Source organism: Triturus cristatus, chromosome 3_2 (genome assembly GCF_964204655.1).
Source record: "Triturus cristatus chromosome 3_2, aTriCri1.1, whole genome shotgun sequence".
Lineage (NCBI taxonomy): Eukaryota > Metazoa > Chordata > Amphibia > Caudata > Salamandridae > Triturus > Triturus cristatus.
The window spans coordinates 806,748,580-806,767,251 of NC_140584.1; the positions used below are offsets into that span (position 1 = coordinate 806,748,580).

General features: G+C 45.8%; 1 protein-coding gene across 5 annotated transcripts in view; it reads left to right on the forward strand.

Moving 5' to 3' along the window:
- Nucleotides 1-14,000, forward strand: part of RAPH1 (Ras association (RalGDS/AF-6) and pleckstrin homology domains 1) — a 375,673-nt gene extending 361,673 nt beyond the window's left edge. For all 5 annotated transcript variants that reach the window (XM_085648936.1, XM_085648932.1, XM_085648933.1 and 2 more), the window contains one exon: nt 11,138-14,000. In XM_085648936.1, coding sequence (XP_085505062.1) covers nt 11,138-13,135 — 1,998 coding nt within the window. In that variant the 3' untranslated portion in view covers nt 13,136-14,000. The remainder of the gene's footprint in view (nt 1-11,137) is intronic.
- Nucleotides 14,001-18,672: the final 4,672 nt, after the last annotated feature.

The following is an 18,672-nucleotide window of genomic DNA, read 5'->3' on the forward strand; positions in this document are numbered from 1 at the left end:
ATTTGACTGAGTCTTTTTAGTTGTAAAAAGGATGCAGAGTCTCCTACTAAAGCCAATTTGCTAAGATTGCAGCGATTTACACAGTTACTGGCCGCTATATTGCAGTGAATGAAATGTGTGTTGTAAGAACGCACGCTCATTAAAAAGGCTGTCCTGGCGCTGGAGTTTACTGGAAGGTTACATTACATCATAGTCATTCTAAGAGTTGGAAATGTGGAAGCAACCAGATTTTAAGGGCTTTGCAGGATGAAAGATGATCCTGCAATAGGCTTAGACTTGTTGAAATCACTTTCTCTTTAAAAGCGAAAGAATGCCCGGCCAAGGTGAGAGAGGCAAATATAGGAAATGGCCAGAAGTCTTGCCATAGCAAAAAAATGTACTTTCAGGTTTTGATTGTCATTATTTCACTAGGAAAGTACAATTCTATTTTTGATTTGAAATTTCCCAACTAGAAGATTTTCCAACAAATGCCTAACGATTCCTACCAGGTTAAGACAATAATTCTAAAATATGGAAAATAATCTATTGCTAAATATTAAGGAGAAATTCATCCTTACTCTGTTTCTAAACAGTTTCATGGCCAGTCATTTACTTAAACACTATTTATCCATACATGTGAAATTCTTAGTATACGAAGGTGCCTGACCAAAGCCGTTTTTTTCTTTCAAAAGGAGCATCTTCCAGTTTTCAGGTTTTATTTAGAACCGAGAAATACACTTCCAGTTGACACCTAGTTTCAAGTACTATCCAACGCCAACCTCTGCTGCCTTTTCCAATGTCCTGCTCATTCATCCAGTGCTTGTAAATGTAACTAGCTAAGTCCATGCCTGAGGTTTCCATTTACATTAAAAACTTATGTTTGTGAATTTTTAATTATGGGTTCCCAGACGTGCTTTTGGTTTGGCATAGGTAATTGCTTTGTATGCTAGATCTTTCCCAAGATCTGACTAGCAACCAAGGAACCCCCCTCCAGAACCCCTCTCTCACCTGGTATGCACTCTCCTTAGCGCTGTGATATCCTTACGGAGGAATGTTGCACTGTATAAATAAATAAATAGAACAGAGTGGCAGGGATTTCTAATGAAAAAATAAAAGGGTGCTTGGAATAGACCAGGCCAGGCCAGGGAATGGCTGTGGTTGCAAAAAGATGCAGAAGTTGAATTCAGTCCTATCTCTTATAAGAACTTAATAATAACTACAAAAACTTACTTTAATAGAAAATGTGTATACCAGGAGCTTAGGTATTGGAATAGCAGACTGCAGTGTTTCCCAACTCCTTGGTATTTAATACATGTATTTTTATATTATCCATAAGGACGTTGGCCTCAACAAACACATGCTCATTAAATTGAAGCAGTGCATCTTAGAACTTTTTAGCATTCCCCATATTCCAGACAAGCATTTCTGGCGAACAGGAGTTGCAGCAGCGGGCAGTGTACCTAATGAGTCACGGTTCCTTTTGAAGTGTGACTGGGTGGTAACATATTTAATCAAATGTTTTTTTCGGGTACCTTGGGCTAGTTAGCAAACCTGTGGGAGTCATGCAGTTTACACAGATGAATCCCGTGCTGCTTTACTGTAAGAAAGCAAGAGTGAGCAGTAAAGTGAGGCGCTATGTTTCGATTGCCTCCAATCTATGAAACACCCCATGATTTACTTGAGGAAATTTTAATTTCCCTTCTCTGCAAACAAACGTTAAAGTACCAATGGGCTGTGATAAGCAGTATATAATTGCAGTTCCTTCTCCCTTCTCACACTCCCTATCGCTGCTATTTTTCTTTTGATAAATTTTCTGCTTTTATCATTCTTTCGTTCCTTGCACTGAGTTTTTACATGTCACTCTCCCTTCTCCCTACACACCCATCAAACTGTTGGGTCATTTATTTGTGTTGGGAAGGAGTTCCTTTTATTTGAATGTTAAAGATCAATTTTGCTTAACATGTTTTCTTTCTTTTTGTTGGTGCAATGGGTCTAATTGGCAACACTGAGAACAGAAGCCTACTGTACAGCCAAAGATCAGAATACAACAAGATAAATGGGTGTGACCAGTTCCATGCTTCAAAAATAACAATACCTGTTGTTAGGACCAGTTGTTTTGTGAAAATGTTATCCATAGTTGTTCCAGTCTCTATCTTCCACCTTCAGTGTTCATGCAGACTGACACATAGGATAACCCCACAGGTAGCCATCTTCCATTTTCATCCCAGCTGAAACATATTGTTCGAGGCATATGAGCTGCAGATTACACACTGTGCATAGATCGCCATCTGGTGTTGGGCCCGGATGTTGCAGATGTTTTTCTCCTGGAAAGTCTTTGGAAGTCACGAGGTATGTGACTCCTCCTTTGGATCGTATTGCGCATGGGCTTCGGCTCCATCCTCAGATTGTTTTTTTCCGCATTCGGGCTCGGATGTGATCTTCGCGCTCCGGTTCCGAACAGTTTCCAGTTCTCCAATCGACACGCAATCCTCCCTCCTTTTCGCGGTATTTTTTTCGATCACGATCTCCACACTTGACGTGGCTCTCATCGATCAAGACCTTCGATTCCAGTCGTCGACGACGGCCTTCTGGCCTACCCAAGCTCCGGTCCTGGCTAATGGAAAGGACTCCCTTCAAGAAGTGCCCTCGATGTGGGTCCAAATTGCCCCACACCGATCTCCACGAAGTATGCAATCTCTGCCTCTCCCCTGAACACGAGGCTCGAGACTGTCCGGCGTGCAAATCCTTCCGGTTTTCAAAAAAACCATTCGAGACCGAAGGGCACGAAGAACTATTGCACACTCGTTGGCAACGATCCCAGACGACATCTTTGGAGAAGGTGTCGACGCTCCAGAAAAACAACACACCGATGAGGGCCTCGTCAGCGCCTCCGAAGCCGACGATTCAGATGTGGAGGACATCACTCCGGCACAGAGGGTCGTGAGTACCAAAATCCACCTCCACACCCTCCATGGCATCCAAAAAGGCTTCGGTCACGCCTTCGCGCCTAGGCACGACCAAGAACATTGCTTCCCACACAGCACCGTCGGGCCGGTAAAGAAGCCTATTAAGCCTTCCGGCGGCTCGGGCTTGAGCCAGCCCAACGTCGGTGCCGAGAAGCACTCCTCCGCACTGACGCCAAAAAAGAAAATGGCCTCCTCCTCGGCACCCAGTTCCATACCGAAGCACTCTGTGCCGAAAACCAGCACCAGCTCCTCGGTACCGAGCAACAAACACAAGACCACCGACACCCATATCTCGAAGCTGAAAACCATCTCGGAGCCGAGTAACCAACCAGCTCTTTCAAAGCCGCATAGTTCAAAACAGCGGACTAGTGCAGACTCTAAAACAAAAAAATCTACGGCCCGATGCCTTTGGCACCGACGGACAGATCACTCTCTGAAGAACTTTTTACACACGATCCATTGCAAAAAACACTGATCAAGGATCCTAAAACTGGACATTTGATGCTCAGCATCAAAAAAAGAGAGCTGGACAAGCCTACCCCAGCGCCACCTCCAAAGAGGAAAGACTTTGCTACCTCCCCTTTGAGAATACCCTCGCCCCCTCCTGCACTCCCTCCACATTCCCCACGTCCTCCTTCTCCCCCCCACCTCATCATTCCCCCACACCCTCTCCGGATGATAATGATGATGTCTATGATGACATAGGGGACGAGCCCCATGACCAACCTACAGGGGACCCCACTCCTACAGGCTCCCCAGACCCATGGGACGACTATAACATTCCTGACATTCCTAACGTACCGCAGGATGATCTCTACCCTTCGAGACCATCCCCACCAGAAGACTCATTGGGGTTCAACCACCTACTCCAGAGGGCTGCACACTACCACGGTGTAGATCTCCATACCGACCCCGTGGAAGAGGACTTCCTCCTTGATACATTCGACACAACACACAGGGCCACCTCCATCCTGCCCATGCTCAAAGGAGTCCTCAAGCACGCGCCGGAGGTCTTTAAAGATCCAGTCAGAGCCAGGGTCATCAACCCTCGCGCTGACAAAAAATATAAAGCCGCCCCTACAGATCCCGCCTACATCAGAGGGCCAGCACCACTAGATTCCCTAGTAGTGTCTACAGCACGAAAAAGAGCAAACTCCCAAGCATCAGGCGAGGCACCACCACCTGATAAAGAGTCAAAACTCTTGGACGCATCGGGCAAGCGCACTGCATCCCAAGCTGCCAACATATGGCGCATCGCAAATACACAAGCGCTTCTGGCAAGATGACAGGGCACATTATGACGAACTAGAAGCCATAATGCAACACCTCCCTGACAAATATAAAATAAAAATAGAGTCAATGAGTTGATTCAGGAGGGCAAAACCATCACCAACACCTCCATCTGCTGTGCCCTAGATCCAGCTGACACCGCCTCTAGGGCAATTAACACCAGCGTCCTCCTTCGTCGCCATGCCTGGCTAAGGATTTCAGGTTTCAAACCAGAGGTGCAAGCTTCCATTCTGAACCACCCTTTTGACCAGGAACATCTGTTCGGCCCAAAAGTAGATGAGGCCCTGAAAAAATGAAGAAAGACACGGATACAGCGAAGTCTATGGGAGCCTTACAATCACACCCTCACAGACGCTCTTTTCGCCGCTCTTCCTTTCGAAGCACATCCAGAGGCTACTCCTCGGACACCGCTTCCACTTCCTATAAAGCCCCCACCCAATCCACCTTTACAAGGGGTTACCAAAGAGGCGGCTACAGAGGCAACAATAATAAAGGCAGCGGCAAGACAAACACCTCCCGCTCTGCCTCCACCCCATCCCAATGACTTCCCTCAGCTCCCCCCAGACCATCCCACTCCGGTCGGGGGCAGACTCCACAATTTCCTCCCTGTCTGGACTACCATCACCTCAGACAAATGGGTAACGCAAATAATTCGGTCCGGTTACTGCCTCGAACTAACATCTAACCCCCCCCAAACATTCCACCCAAACAACACCCAATGTCACATGAACATTTAGCACTACTAAAACAAGAGGTAATCACACTCCTACAAAAGAGTGCGATAGAACTAGTCCCTACCAACCAAAAAAATATGGGAGTTTACTCCCTATATTTTCTCATTCCAAAAAGGGACGAGAGGCTAAGGCCCATCCTAGAACTCAGACCCCTCAATCACTATATACACTCGGACCATTTCCACATGGTCACACTCCAGCAGGTACTTCCACTGCTCTCCCAAAACGACTTCCTAGCCACCTTAGACCTCAAGGACGCCTATTTCCACATTCCTGTTCACAACGCTCACAGGAAGTTTCTCAGATTTGTAGTAGATGGTCAACACTACCAATTCAAGGTGCTCCCATTTGGAGTCACTACAGCACCACGGATGTTCACCAAGTGCCTAGCAGTAGTGGCAGCACACCTGCGAAGACAACACATTCATGTCTTCCCATATCTAGACGACTGGCTCATAAAAGCCAGCTCATACAGCCAGTGTATACAACACACTCACGCCACTATCCAACTGCTTCACGACCTGGGCTTCACAGTAAATCACATGAAGTCCCATCTACAACCATCCCACGTAAAGCAATACCTCGGTGCCACCATAGACACCGCAAAAGCGCTAGCCTACCCCAGTCCTGCCAGGATAGCAAGCATTCACGCTCTTCGTGCCAAATTTCAGCCAGAACACTCTCTTCCAGCCGGAGTGTTAATGCAACTTATAGGGATGACGTCCTCTTGCATATTCATTCACGCAAGACTCCAGATGCGTCCTCTCCAAGAGTGCTTAGCGCGCCAATGGAACCAGACCCAGGGTCAATTGACAGATCTGGTGTTGGTAGACGGTCGTGCCTATCGCTCTCTGGAGTGGTGGACCACCAAAAACCTTTCCAAAGGGCGACCGTTCCTGAACCCGGTTCCTCAGATAGTACTAACGGCAGACGCATCGCTCTCCGGCTGGGGAGCTCACCTACTACATCACACCATGCAGGGCAGGTGGACACCTCAACAAAAGTTACTCCACATCAACCATCTGGAGTTACTAGCCATATTCTTAGCCCTAAAGGCTTTTCAAACGCATCTCTCAGGCAAGGCCGTCTTAGTCCGCACTGACAACATGACAGCCATGTACTATATACAAAAACAAGGCGGCACACACTCTCTGCAGCTCTCTCAACTAGCACAGAGCATATGGAGATGGGCCATACCCCAAAAAATCTTTCTCCTAGCCCAACATGTCCCAGGAGTCCAGAACACTATAGCAGATCTGCTCAGCAGACAAACACAACAAATCCACGAGTGGGAACTCCATCCACAAGTTCTTCACCCGTACTTTCAGATGTGGGGGCATCCACAGATAGACCTCTTCGCCACCCACGAAAACGCCAAATGCCCCAGCTCCGCCGCCAGATATCCACACCCATTGTCCAAAGGCAATGCGATATGGGTGAACTGGTCAGGCAGATTTGCGTACGCTTTTCCGCCTCTCCCACTCATTCCCTTATTGGTGCGCAAACTACATCAACACTCCCTCACTCTCATCCTAGTGGCTCCAACTTGGGCCAGACAACCGTGGTACACCACACTGCTGGAACTATCTGTAGTACCGCACCAAAAGTTACACCTCTCTCCAAGCCTCTTAACCCACAACCATGGAAAGATCAGGCACCCGGACCCAGCTCAGTTCAACCTTGTGATCTGGCTCCTGAAATCCTAGAATTCGGTTACCTGAATCTTCCGCCTGACTGTATGAACGTCATTAGAGAGGCTAGGCGACCTACCACTAGAGCTTGCTACGCAGCCAAGTGGAAACGTTTTGTGGTCTATTGTCACAACAATAACTTCAATCCCCTAGATGTGTCCATTCAACACATCATAGGCTATTTACTACACCTACAAAGATGCAATCTAACCTACACGTCTATTAGACTGCACCTTGCAGCCATAGCAGCTTACCTACAAAACAGGCAACATCTATCACTCTTTCGAGTACCTGCCATAAAACCCTTCATGGAAGGCCTCAAAAGAATAAATCCCCCAGATTGCCACCCTCACCTGTGTGGAACCTAAACATCGTTCTCACTAGACTAATGGGGCCACCCTTTGAACCTCTACACAAATGTGAACTTTAATTCCTAACATGGAAAACTGCTTTCCCTGTAGCCATCACTTCCCTCAGAAGGGTCAGTGAGATACAAGCACTCACCATTCAAAAACCTTTTCTGAAAATGCACCATAACAAGGTTGTCCTCCGTACTAATCCAAATTTCCTCCCTAAAGTCATTTCTCCCTTTCACCGAAACCAATGTGTGGAACTACCTGTATTCTTCTCGTAACCACAAACCGTTTCAGAAAGAGCTCTCCACACATTAGATGTCAAATGAGCCTTACTTTACTACATCGAGAGAACACAACCCTTTCGTAAGACCAAACAACTGTTTGTTTCCTTCTCACCACCACATAAAGGCAACCCTATCTCCAAATCTGGGATAGCTAGCTAGATTGTCAAATGCATTCAGATTTGCTACCACAAAGCAAAACTAACGCTATCTGTTCCCCCTAAAGCCCACTCTACACGTAAGATAGGGGCTTCCATGGCATTCTTAGGGAACATCCCCTTAGATGATATCTGCAAAGCAGCTACATGGTCAACACCGCACACTTTCACTAAACACTATTGTGTAGATGTGCAGGCTAAGCAATAAGCTAGTGTGGGTCAGGCTGTACTCAAAACATTGTTTCAAACCACGGCAACAGATACTGGTGGTCGCCGCTAGGGATGGGTACTGCTATACAATCTATGCACAGTGTGTAATCTGCAGCTCATATGCCTCGAACGGCAAATGCTACTTACCAGTATGCATCTGTTGTTGGCATGTAGAGCTGCAGATCTACACATGCCCACCCGCCTCCCCGGCTACCTTTATCTGTTCCAGTTTATCTTATTTATATACAACACACATGGACATCTTCACGGTTTATTACTACGCTCCATCATTTCCCTGCTGGCGAAAAACAATCTGAGGATGGAGCCGAAGCCCATGCGCAATACGATCCAATGGGAGGAGTCACATACCTCGTGACTTCCAAAGACTTTCCAGGAGAAAAACAACTGCAACATCCGGGCCCAACACCAGATGGCGATCTATGCACAGTGTGTAGATATGCAGCTCTACATGCCAAGAACAGATGCATACTGGTAAGTAGCATTTGCCTTCTCTTTGATGCCATAAATACCTAAGAAAATACCTGTAGGGAAATAAGGGCCTTGTTTAGAGTTTGGCAGATAAGTTACTCCGTCACGAACATGACAGATAACCCATCTGCCTTATTACAAGTGTAATATATTCTGTGGCACTTGTAATAAGGCGGGCATCCATCCTGTTTATGACGGATTACCCCTCCGCCAAACTAGGGCCCACAGTCTGTGTTAGCAGACTAGCATGACAATTTTGCCAGAGAAAATGTTTGAGTCTAGATTGCGGTCTGTGCCTGTAGTGTGTGTATTAAACCCTGCAGAACTCTCCAGCATCATTGCCAGGACAGTGGTAGAAGTGGAGATGCACCTTCTCCACCAGGAGCTCTGCTTCTATCTGGATTGGGGTCTGTTCAAGAATTCATTTTAAATTTACACCTGCAACATCCTCAATCTCGTTCTACAGACCTTTTAGGTGCTTTTTGGTCAGTTCTAAGCCATTAATGTAGCTTTTAGATGCTCCATTCATTTTACACATAACATTCCCCACCCTGTCCATCGCACCACTTTGGGCCTCCCATATTAGCAGACCTTCACTTGCCTGCCTAACCTCACTCCACATTCATCGAACTGACCCAACACACCATCCCATTAAACATGTAACCTCAGAAAGAAAACTGAAACATCACCACCAATTCAAGTAAGCCGCCTTTGAAATGCTGCAACAAGCACTGATCTCACTCCCATTCACAAACAAATACTAATTACCCCCTAATCATTCATCATCATACTGTAAACTTTAGTAAACATTCATGATCTGCCCTTTACTTTCCAATTTTACCTCAAATATAAAAAGGCAAAAAACGTATGTACTATGGTTGGTGCACACAGAAAATCAACATAGAGTGACACAAAAATAGAGTGTGTGCTTGTGGACTTTTGTAAGCTTCAGCACCAGACCGACTATCCAACATAAAACTTTACCAACTTACCTCCTTCCTGTAGTGCGCATGCCAAATCCCTTAGTTTTCGCATCGATTTTAGGTGTTCTTTCTAGGACCACCTGATTAATAAATCTGACCTCGTCCATGGAATTAAGCCATTCTCTCAACTCAGCAATTTTCGCTCCACTTTCATAATCCTTGCCCTAGCCTTCATTGATGGGAACTGTATTCAGCTTACCACTTTTCCAGATACAGCCCTTGTATCAGTGAAACCTATGCGAGATGCAGCTAATCCCCAATCAAAATTTGACCGCATCACACCCTTCTAAAGACAATTCATCAAGCCATCCTTCTCCTTCCACCAGCCTACAGCAAATGCATGATTAGCTGAAACAAAAGACAACACAGGTTCCACATTTGAACACGCGGCCAACGCAGCAAATGCATTGGGAGGGGAGAGCTCAGGAAAGCTTAGAAGGTACAGATCTAAAACAAGCCTTTCCCAGCTACACCTCAGGAACTCCGAGCCTACATTTCCACACATTCCTGTTTAAAGCATACTACACTGGGCCTTATCAGCCCATGCTGTATTCATGCAAGTCTTCTACCAGCACTGCTTATACTCTAACAAATATAAAGGAATTTATTAATGTGTACTCCAACTGCTATGTAAACATCCTTCTCGCCACTTGTGCACCTTATAGGTATCTCCTTTTTTAATGTGCAAAGAACTCTGCTGCCATTTGGAGGCTAAATCAGTTTATTGGCAAGAGTTGGGCACCTGCAGGAAACCCGACCTCAGAACCAAAGCCATAAATGAACCACAACTTGGTTGTTGCAAATAACTCTTGGCCAAGATAAGCCACCAGACTACACTAGATACGTATTTCCAGGAGTAAACAAACCTCCTCACAGCTCCCCTCAGACCACATGTCCCGCTGCTTAGGTCTAACATGGCAGAGCTGAAACTCGAGCTATGCAGCTCCAGGGTCAAGTGACAACCCAGACGTGTTTAACCAGCTTGTCTGGTCAACCAGGCAATAGATCCTATTCAAGATGCTTTGTGAAGAGTCCTGATTAACTTGAGGCCAAAATGGGCTTTGGGAAACCTAGGCCTCTTGTCAGTGGATTACAAGCCAATTTACATCAGCATGATGGAGAAGAAATCAATCTTCCTCACTTTGAAGTCATTTTTACGGCTTCTCTAGTGGAAGATCGTTTTAAACTAGAGCGTTAGGATTATCCAGTTAATCCATAATGGAGCATGGGCTCTCAGCCCTTTCAGTTTTGCCAGCTGCCCATAGAGATGGAAGAGAGATTTTGCAACCTCCAATAATACCTCACACAAATGGGACCAAAACTTAGATTGAAACTTTGACTTTGGAGGCTTTTTCAAAACAAGCTTAGTGCCATTAGCTGGTTTAGTTTACTTTTTTTTAACTGAATTTGTGATTGGATCCAACATCTCTGGGGATCCCTTTATTTTGGGTTGATAAGAGGAATATTATCCCAACCAGTTTTAGGGTATTTAATAGGGTCACAGTGGAAGGTCTTCAAATGATTTATGCATTTTAGGTAACTTTTGTCACTTTCCCAACTTTAACCGCTGACAGTTAACAATTGTCAGCCCCCATCTTTCTTACTCCTGCTATTGTCTGACACATTTCAGTTGAAAAAGAGGCACATAATACTTTTGTTTATGTGGATACATTATCATGAGTTTTCTAAATCGGTGGTAACATGTCTGAGGTTTGTTGTCGGGGGCAGCAAAAACAACCTCTTCACATGATTTACCTTTTTACTGGCTAAACAGAGGCTCTTTGTTTTCAGTGTTGCCAATAGGGTTCCCTTTACAAAATGTACACTTGTATAAAATGCATAATCAGCCTCTTTGATGTTTACATTTGTTTCTTTATATTATTGCTTACCAGACGTTTTTTTTGTATAAGTGTCTACCTGTTGGTTTTCTTTGTTCTGTCTGTATTTTGTTTTTTATTATTTGTGTTTAATGACTTCTTATATTTACTTTTTCTCTTTAGGCTAGAATGGAGTCTGTGAATCGGTCTTTCATTTCATCGATGCCACCTTTATCCTCTCAGATCCGTACTGTTAACTCCCAGGCTGCTTCACAGCCATCCCCACCTGCTCCTCCTCCACCTCCACCACCACCTCCTCCTCCACCGCCACCACCACCTCCTCCTCCTCTTCCTAGTCAGTCAACAACACCTTCAGTTTCCACCCCAACTATATTTGCAAAATATAGTACCATAACAAGGCTACAGAATGCCTCTCAGTATAGTGGGCATCATTTTAAATCTCCATCTATTAACCAGCAAATGCCTCCAGTTATCACACAAGTGAAACCTCAACTGACGGTGACACCTAATGGAGGAATTCCTCCACCACCTCCTCCCCCTCCACCCCCACCACCTCCTCCGCCTGGGTCAGCAATGGCTATGCTATTAAGGCCTGCTCCCGGCACCCAGTCTGTACCACAGTTTACCCCACCTCCACCACCTCTAAAAATTCAACAAGTTCAGCTTAGTAATGGATATCAGTGTGCACCGCCACCTCCTCCTTCACCACCACCACCACCACCACCACCTCCTGTGTTCTCTCAGGCCCCGCCAAAGCCTATACTGTCTACTCCTCCACCTACCATTCCTAAGACTGTATCACCAGCCCCTAATGTTATATTACCTGTAATGAAAAAACAACCAAGTTTTACAGGTTGTGATATTACACCACCGCCACCAGCCCCTCCTGGGCCAACGCCTCCACCAACTTTACCAAAACAAAGTTTTTCAGCCAAGCCCCCTCCGTCCCCTCAGTCTACTATACCTTCAATTGTAAAGCAGATCGCCAGTCAGTTTCCTGCTGCTACTGAGCCTCAGCTCCCCAAACCTGCCCCTGCAGCCCCAGCCCCACCATCCCCCCCAGCTGTAAAAGCAAAACCCAAGTGGCAGCCTAATTCTGTTCCATCTCCCGATTTTCCTCCACCACCACCCGAGAGCAGTTTAACCTTCCCACCACCCCCACCCCCACCACCTCTGCCATCTCCCCCTCCACCTCCTCCCCTTCCTGCAGGGAGTGGTCTGCCACCAGCTCCTCCTGTTCCAGATAAAATGGGATCTCCAGTTAAAAAAAATAGCAAGACATCAAGTCCTGGAGGAAAGAAGCCGCCACCAACTCCTCAGCGGAACTCCAGCATCAAATCTAATAGCTCTGCAGAGTATTATGAATCAAAGAGGCAATCTGTGGACAGCCTAGTGAGCAAATTCGCACAGCCCTCAGAACCTTCTGGCTCTCCTTCCAAAGAGTCTACGCCACCTCCTGCAGCACCCCCAAAGCCTGGAAAACTCAATCTTTCAGGGGTGAATTTGCCTATGGTTTTTCAACAAGGAAGCATCACAGGGAAAACACCAACTATGGGAACTACAGGGAACATCCATGTGGTTGAATTTCCTTCTCCTCCATCCGATTCTGACTTTCCACCTCCACCACCAGAACTAGAACTACTTCCTCCTCCACCTCCTCCAATGGATGGAACAGCTGCTTTTTCAGGTAATACCTCTCCAAAAGTTGCTGTTGTTAACCCACAGCCCCAATCATGGTCTAAATCATCGCAAAAGAAAGCTCCTCCTCCAACACGCCCCAAACGGAATGATAGCACGCGTGCAGCAGCAGCTACAGAAACTGTGGAACCACAGTTGCCAATCAGTCCTCAAGTGCCCACCTCCCCGAAGCCGAGCCTTACTGTCCAACCAGGATTTCTGGCTGACCTGAATAGGACTCTTCAGCGCAAGTCTGTCACTCGGCATAGCTCTCTATCCTCTACCCGTCTTTCGAGATCGGAACCCACAGCGACAATGGACGATATGGCCTTGCCTCCTCCACCACCTGAACTGCTTAGTGATCAGCAAAAAGCTAGCTCCTATGGAGGCAGTCATATATCTGGTTATGCAACTTTAAGAAGGGGGCCACCACCTGCTCCTCCAAAAAGGGACCAGAACACCAAGCTTTCTAGTGATTGGTAATCATTCTCTGAGGGACTCGATGAACTTCTCAACTAATCCTACAACTACCAGTCTAAATGAGCTGTAGTTTTAGTGGGCTCCTTGTATTATACCATATGAACAAACAACATGGTTTACCGCTGTAGCAAAGGTTTATTGTAAACGTTCTCCTGTTCCTACCAAGCCTATAAGCATAGGTCTTCCTACAGGGGATCGGGGAGGGACAGAGCATTTGAGGAAGGCTCTTCCATCTCGGAATTTTTGTCTTTTATCCTTCAGAAGGATAGGACCAAAATCTTCTTTCTTATATTTTCTGCATTTATGAAAATATATTTTGTAGAGTATGTTGGTGTGGGACATGTCTGTGCATGTGTTACAAATGGAGTATATAATGCGTTGTGATATACAGTATACATATAACAATCAATATATAACATAACCAGAATGCTTTTCTACACCTAGGCTTATTTGTTCCATAGAAAGTGCATTACTATTGGGGGAAAAAAAAGCACGTGGCTTATCTACTTCTAGTTGTGTGTAAGTTTTAGTGGGAGAGGCTAAACATTTATTTATTATTACTCTTTCCATTCTACTTGCCAAGTCGTTTTGTAAACGATTAGTCAATTGTAGCTACTCACAACAGGGTTTATTGCTGCCTGCAGTGGGTGTGCATGAATTAGACAGCAAAGTGAAACAATAAGGTTTAATGTATTAAAGCATTCTGGTCTTCACACTACTGAAATGAAGTCCCTTTTAGGGAACACATTTAAAACCCCATGCCTGGTGACAATTCCTGATGGATCTAGCTTTAAGGGGTGAGTGGCAAGTGACATCTTGGTTGGGAGGTGGTATTCATGCATCCTAATAAAACCAATAATCTATTGTACCTTTTTGGTTGTTTGCTGTTACAAAAGAGAATTTTGATGAGTATTGTACATCATACACAAAAGGGGGAGGCAAAACTGCCGATTGCAGAGTATACGTTTGGGAGAACTTACATCAAATCTTACATATTTCTGGACACTGTACGCAGTGATTATTCATATATGAAAAACTGTTGGACCACTTAGTGATTAACAACTTACTGAGTCATATTATGAAATCTGTGCCTACTGCCATTCACAAAGCAATTTTGAGGAGTGTCCGCCTTTGTACCAGATTTTGAAACTGGAAAGTGTGTATTCCTTTAAATCCCTGTGGCATTGATGCATCCTTGTGAACATGTGGAATCTAATGACTATCAGAGTTCATATTAATGTTTAAGAGCATGTTGGTGGAATCAACATAACTGTTATCTTGTTTCCTTTTAGCTGATTTTCAGAATCAACACCCTCAAAAAAGACTGCTTGAGTAGCGCATTAGCCAAATGTATGTAACTATACTATGCTACTTCTAGTTAAATAATAATTTGATGTACACACACACCGGTGTGTATATGTATGTATATATATATATATATATATATATATATATCTCCTCTCACTGGCCACTTGGGGCAATGGACCCAAACCCCTTGACCATGTTCGGAAACACTTTAGGGTTTGTCAGTTCGGCCCTTGGGTATGTAAACCTAAAAATAGAAAAGATCAGAATTGAACAAAATAAAACGGGGCCAGACCTTCTAATTTTTTTAATGTTGAGCAAAGGGCCTGAATAAGGCCCTTCAATCAATTAATATTTGTCAAGTGCATCATTGTCACCCTATAGGGGTATCTGGGTGCTGAAGGTGCCATGTCTCCGTTGAAGAGCCAGGTCTTGAGTCTCTTTCTAAAGTCAGCCAAGGAGGGTGCTGCTCAGAGGTGGAGGGGCGAGTCGTTTCAGGTCTTGATGATGATGTAGGATAAGAGGCGGCCTCTGCTAAGGCGTATGTGACTGGGTGTGCAAGGGCGAATGAGGACGAGCGTAGGTGTCTGGTGGCCAGGTGGAAGTTCAGGCGGTGGTTGGTGTAGGCTGGTCCTTGGTCGTGAAGAGCTTGTAGGCATCTGTGAGGATCTTCAACTGGCACCTCTTCTGGATGGGGAGCCAGTGGAGGTTCTATGAGGTGTGGGGTGATAATGGGTCCATTTGGGGTGGTCGAGGATGAGTTAGGCTGCGGTATTCTGTATGGTCTTGAGTCTTCTGAGGAGCACTGTGGAGATTCTGGCATAGGGAGCGTTGCCATAGTTGAGGTGGCTGGTGACAAGGGCCTGAGTGACCGTCTTTCTAGTGTTGATTGGGATCCATCTGAAGATTCTGCGGCGCATGCAGGAGACAACTGCACTCATTTGTCATTTCGTGGTCAGTTAGCTGTCGAGGATGATGCTGAAGTTGCGACCATGGTCGTAGGAGTGGGTGTATGTCTGAGCTTTGTCAGCTACCAGCTGTGGTCCCAGATGGAGGGGTTCTTCCCTTAGATAAGTACTTCTGTTTTGTTGGAGTTGAGTTTGAGGCAGTTGCCTCTCATCCACTTGGTTAAGTTGGTCATGGTATTGCAGAAGTTGTTTTTGGGATTGGATGTGTCCGTGGTGAGGATTAGTTGAGTGTCGTCTGTGAAGGAGATTGTTGAGTCTGTGGGATCTGATGACATCTGCGAGGGAGTTCATGTAGATATTGATCAGGGTGGGGGCAGCGATGATCCTTGTGGTACGTCGCATATGATGTCCTGGGGTGCGGAGGTGAATAGAGGCAATTGGATGCTTTGTGTGCCCCCGGTGAGGACCAACCCCTGCTGCACACATATGAAGGTTGTGTGAAGTGCAGGTTGTGCGAAGTGCAGGTTGTCTGCCAAGAGGGGCCCCTTAACCAGTGCTCTCAGCCAAAAGGTATGTGCAGCAGAGGATGTCCATCCATCTGGGTTAGGTTCAGAGTCTAGCTAAATGCCAGCCTATTTAGCCAGTCCTATCTGCTTATGGCCAAAGGATGTGCATAACGCAGATTAAGTACATGGCAGGTAAATGCCGTACATCCTAAAAGAAACCCCTGAAAATAACTGAAAATTGAGGGTGTCAGTTATGTTGTGCAATATGTACTCCATAGAACTGCTGGCGGATTACCATGCTTTTTCGATTTGTGCTTTCTGAACCCTGACTAACCTTTAACTGTGTTTTTCCGGCCTACACTACCAGTTCAGGATGTTACCTTTCAGAGTCACTTCAGTTCCTGGAGTGTGAACAAAGTGCCTAGCAGTCGGTCAAGGTAGCATACCTTTGCATAAATGCCTTTCCCGTCTTCCATATTTAGACAACTGGGTAATCAACACAAGTAGCAAGTGGCAGGGCCTAGCACACACTCAAGAAAGAAAGAAGTCTTTCTTCTTCGCAACATAGGTTTCACCATCAAAGCAAAGAGTTAGCATCAACAGCTTTTCCTCGAGCCAGTCCTCAGTTCAGTGACAGGCAAGGCATATCCCAGTGACCATAGGGTGATGGCATTCCAAAAACCTTCTGTTACTGTTCAAATAAATTGTAATGAAGCTGTTGGGAATTTTGGCCTTATGCCTACCAATTGTACTTTACGCCAGTTTGCGCATGCGCCCCCACAGAATGGCCTGGTGGACACTAACAGAAGGGCATTGGGTTGGAGTATCTAGTGTTGGTAACGTCAAGGGCTTTGCATTCTATGCAGATCTTTGGATATAACAACAACAACCTATTTGGCAGAGCTTCTCTAGATCCCTTTATGCAAGTGACCGCCACCACCAGTGCCTCTCTCATGGGGTGGGGAGCTTACCTTTGCAAGTTAATGGTTCAAGGCCTCTGGACTCCTCAGCACAAGGGGTTTACATAAACTGCCTGGAACACCCAGCCATCAGACTAGGCATCAAAGCGATCCTCTCCCTCATACGGGAGAAGAAAGTACTTCTGAAGACAGATGACATGACAGCCACATTCTACATTCAAAGCAGCGTTGCAGTCACCTCCACTGGCTCTCTTCACTAGCAGAACACATTTTGCAATGGGCAATCTGCAACAGCATCCACCTGCTAGTGGAACATTCATCGGGAGTTGAGAACGACTTTGCGGATTTGCACAACAGGAAGCGTCCACTAGTGGGATCTCCAGACGCAAGTCCTCCAAAGCTGCTTCCAGCAGTGAGGAACCACAACAATATCCTTGTTTGCTACTTTCAAAAATACGAAACTTTGCCTCCAGGTAGCCACAATTGTAGTCCATTGACAATGTACTATGGATGCACTGGTCAGGGATTTTTGCCTACACTAACCCCATCCCATGTGTGGTGAGAAAGATGAGTATTCCCTGCTCCTGATGATCGCAATTGTAATTGCATGTATATAGCGCTTTTGCTCCTAATGAGGCATTGAAGCGATTTACGCTGGGTAGCACGCTGCCCTCGAACCCAAGGTTGGTGGTTCGTCCATTATCATTGGTGGCTATTGAGTTTAGTATTGTATGCCCATGCAAACCATTTTATACATTCGCTCAAGTTACTTTCTGATGGGTTATTTTAATAGGAGATATTTTAGATCATTAGTGGGGGCTAGTATGCAGCACATGATTGGGGGGGATTCATTGATGATCTAGTAGAGGTTAGGTGTTAGATTGCAGGAGTATGGGTTTCAGAGGAGGAGAGGTTGTGATGTAAATGTTTTGAGGGCAGTTTGCAGAAATACAATAATAGAGATTAAGGCGAACATGTGTGACAGAGTAGGATGTGCTCAGGAAAAAGAGGTTTAGAAAGGGTGGAAGGGAAGGAGAGTACCGCTTGAAAGAAAAACGGAGAGTTTTCATGTTATATTTGCGAGATATATAGGATCTGTTTGAGATAGCATGCAATTTGGGGCCGAGTTTCTAAAGAGAGTGCAGTCATCACCTGCCACACCTCGGTGTCTGGATCTCTCCCCTCCTGCTTCAGGCTCTGCTTCTGACCCAGCGTCTGGCCCCGGAGACCTGTGTCGGAGAGGGTTCCATGTTACCCAAGGGGACTCTGTCCATGCCGGAGGATGAGAAACCAATTGTTCTCTCTGTCATCAGTTTGGCGCCAGTCCAACCTCATACCTGTCCTTCTCAGATGCTACCTTTCATCAGAGCATTTTTGGACATGGTTTGGGTTTGTGCCTTTCCCCCAGGAAAGAGAGTCCAGGACTTCTGGCTATGATCCTGATCTTTCATTCTTGGTCCTGGATTTCAGTGAGGTTGATACTGAGGCTGCTGGTAGTGATGACGACCTGTATCTTGCTGGTCAAATATGCTGGTGGTGTATGTGGGTTCTGCAATGGGTTCGGAAGTCCCAGTGTGCCCAACATCATAGGGTAACATGGGGCTATTTTGCCAGGTTCTTTAATATCGGGCTGTCCAATAAGTGGTTAATCGATTGGTCTGCCCTTTGAAAAAGATGCAATGCAAGTCGGCACAGAACATTTTATGGAAGTTACTTCTCTGCGAATGACTGTATGGGGGGTGGGGGGGGCCAAAGGTATCTTTGGTAGTTTAAAAAAAAAGCAACCCTGTGAGCAGATGAAAGGGCGTGAGGAGCAGAGAACAAGCGCATCTCTCAAGCCAAAGCAGTCCATATTAAGCTGGGAGCCCTCAGAACAAACCTGGGTTTACAGATCTCAATTT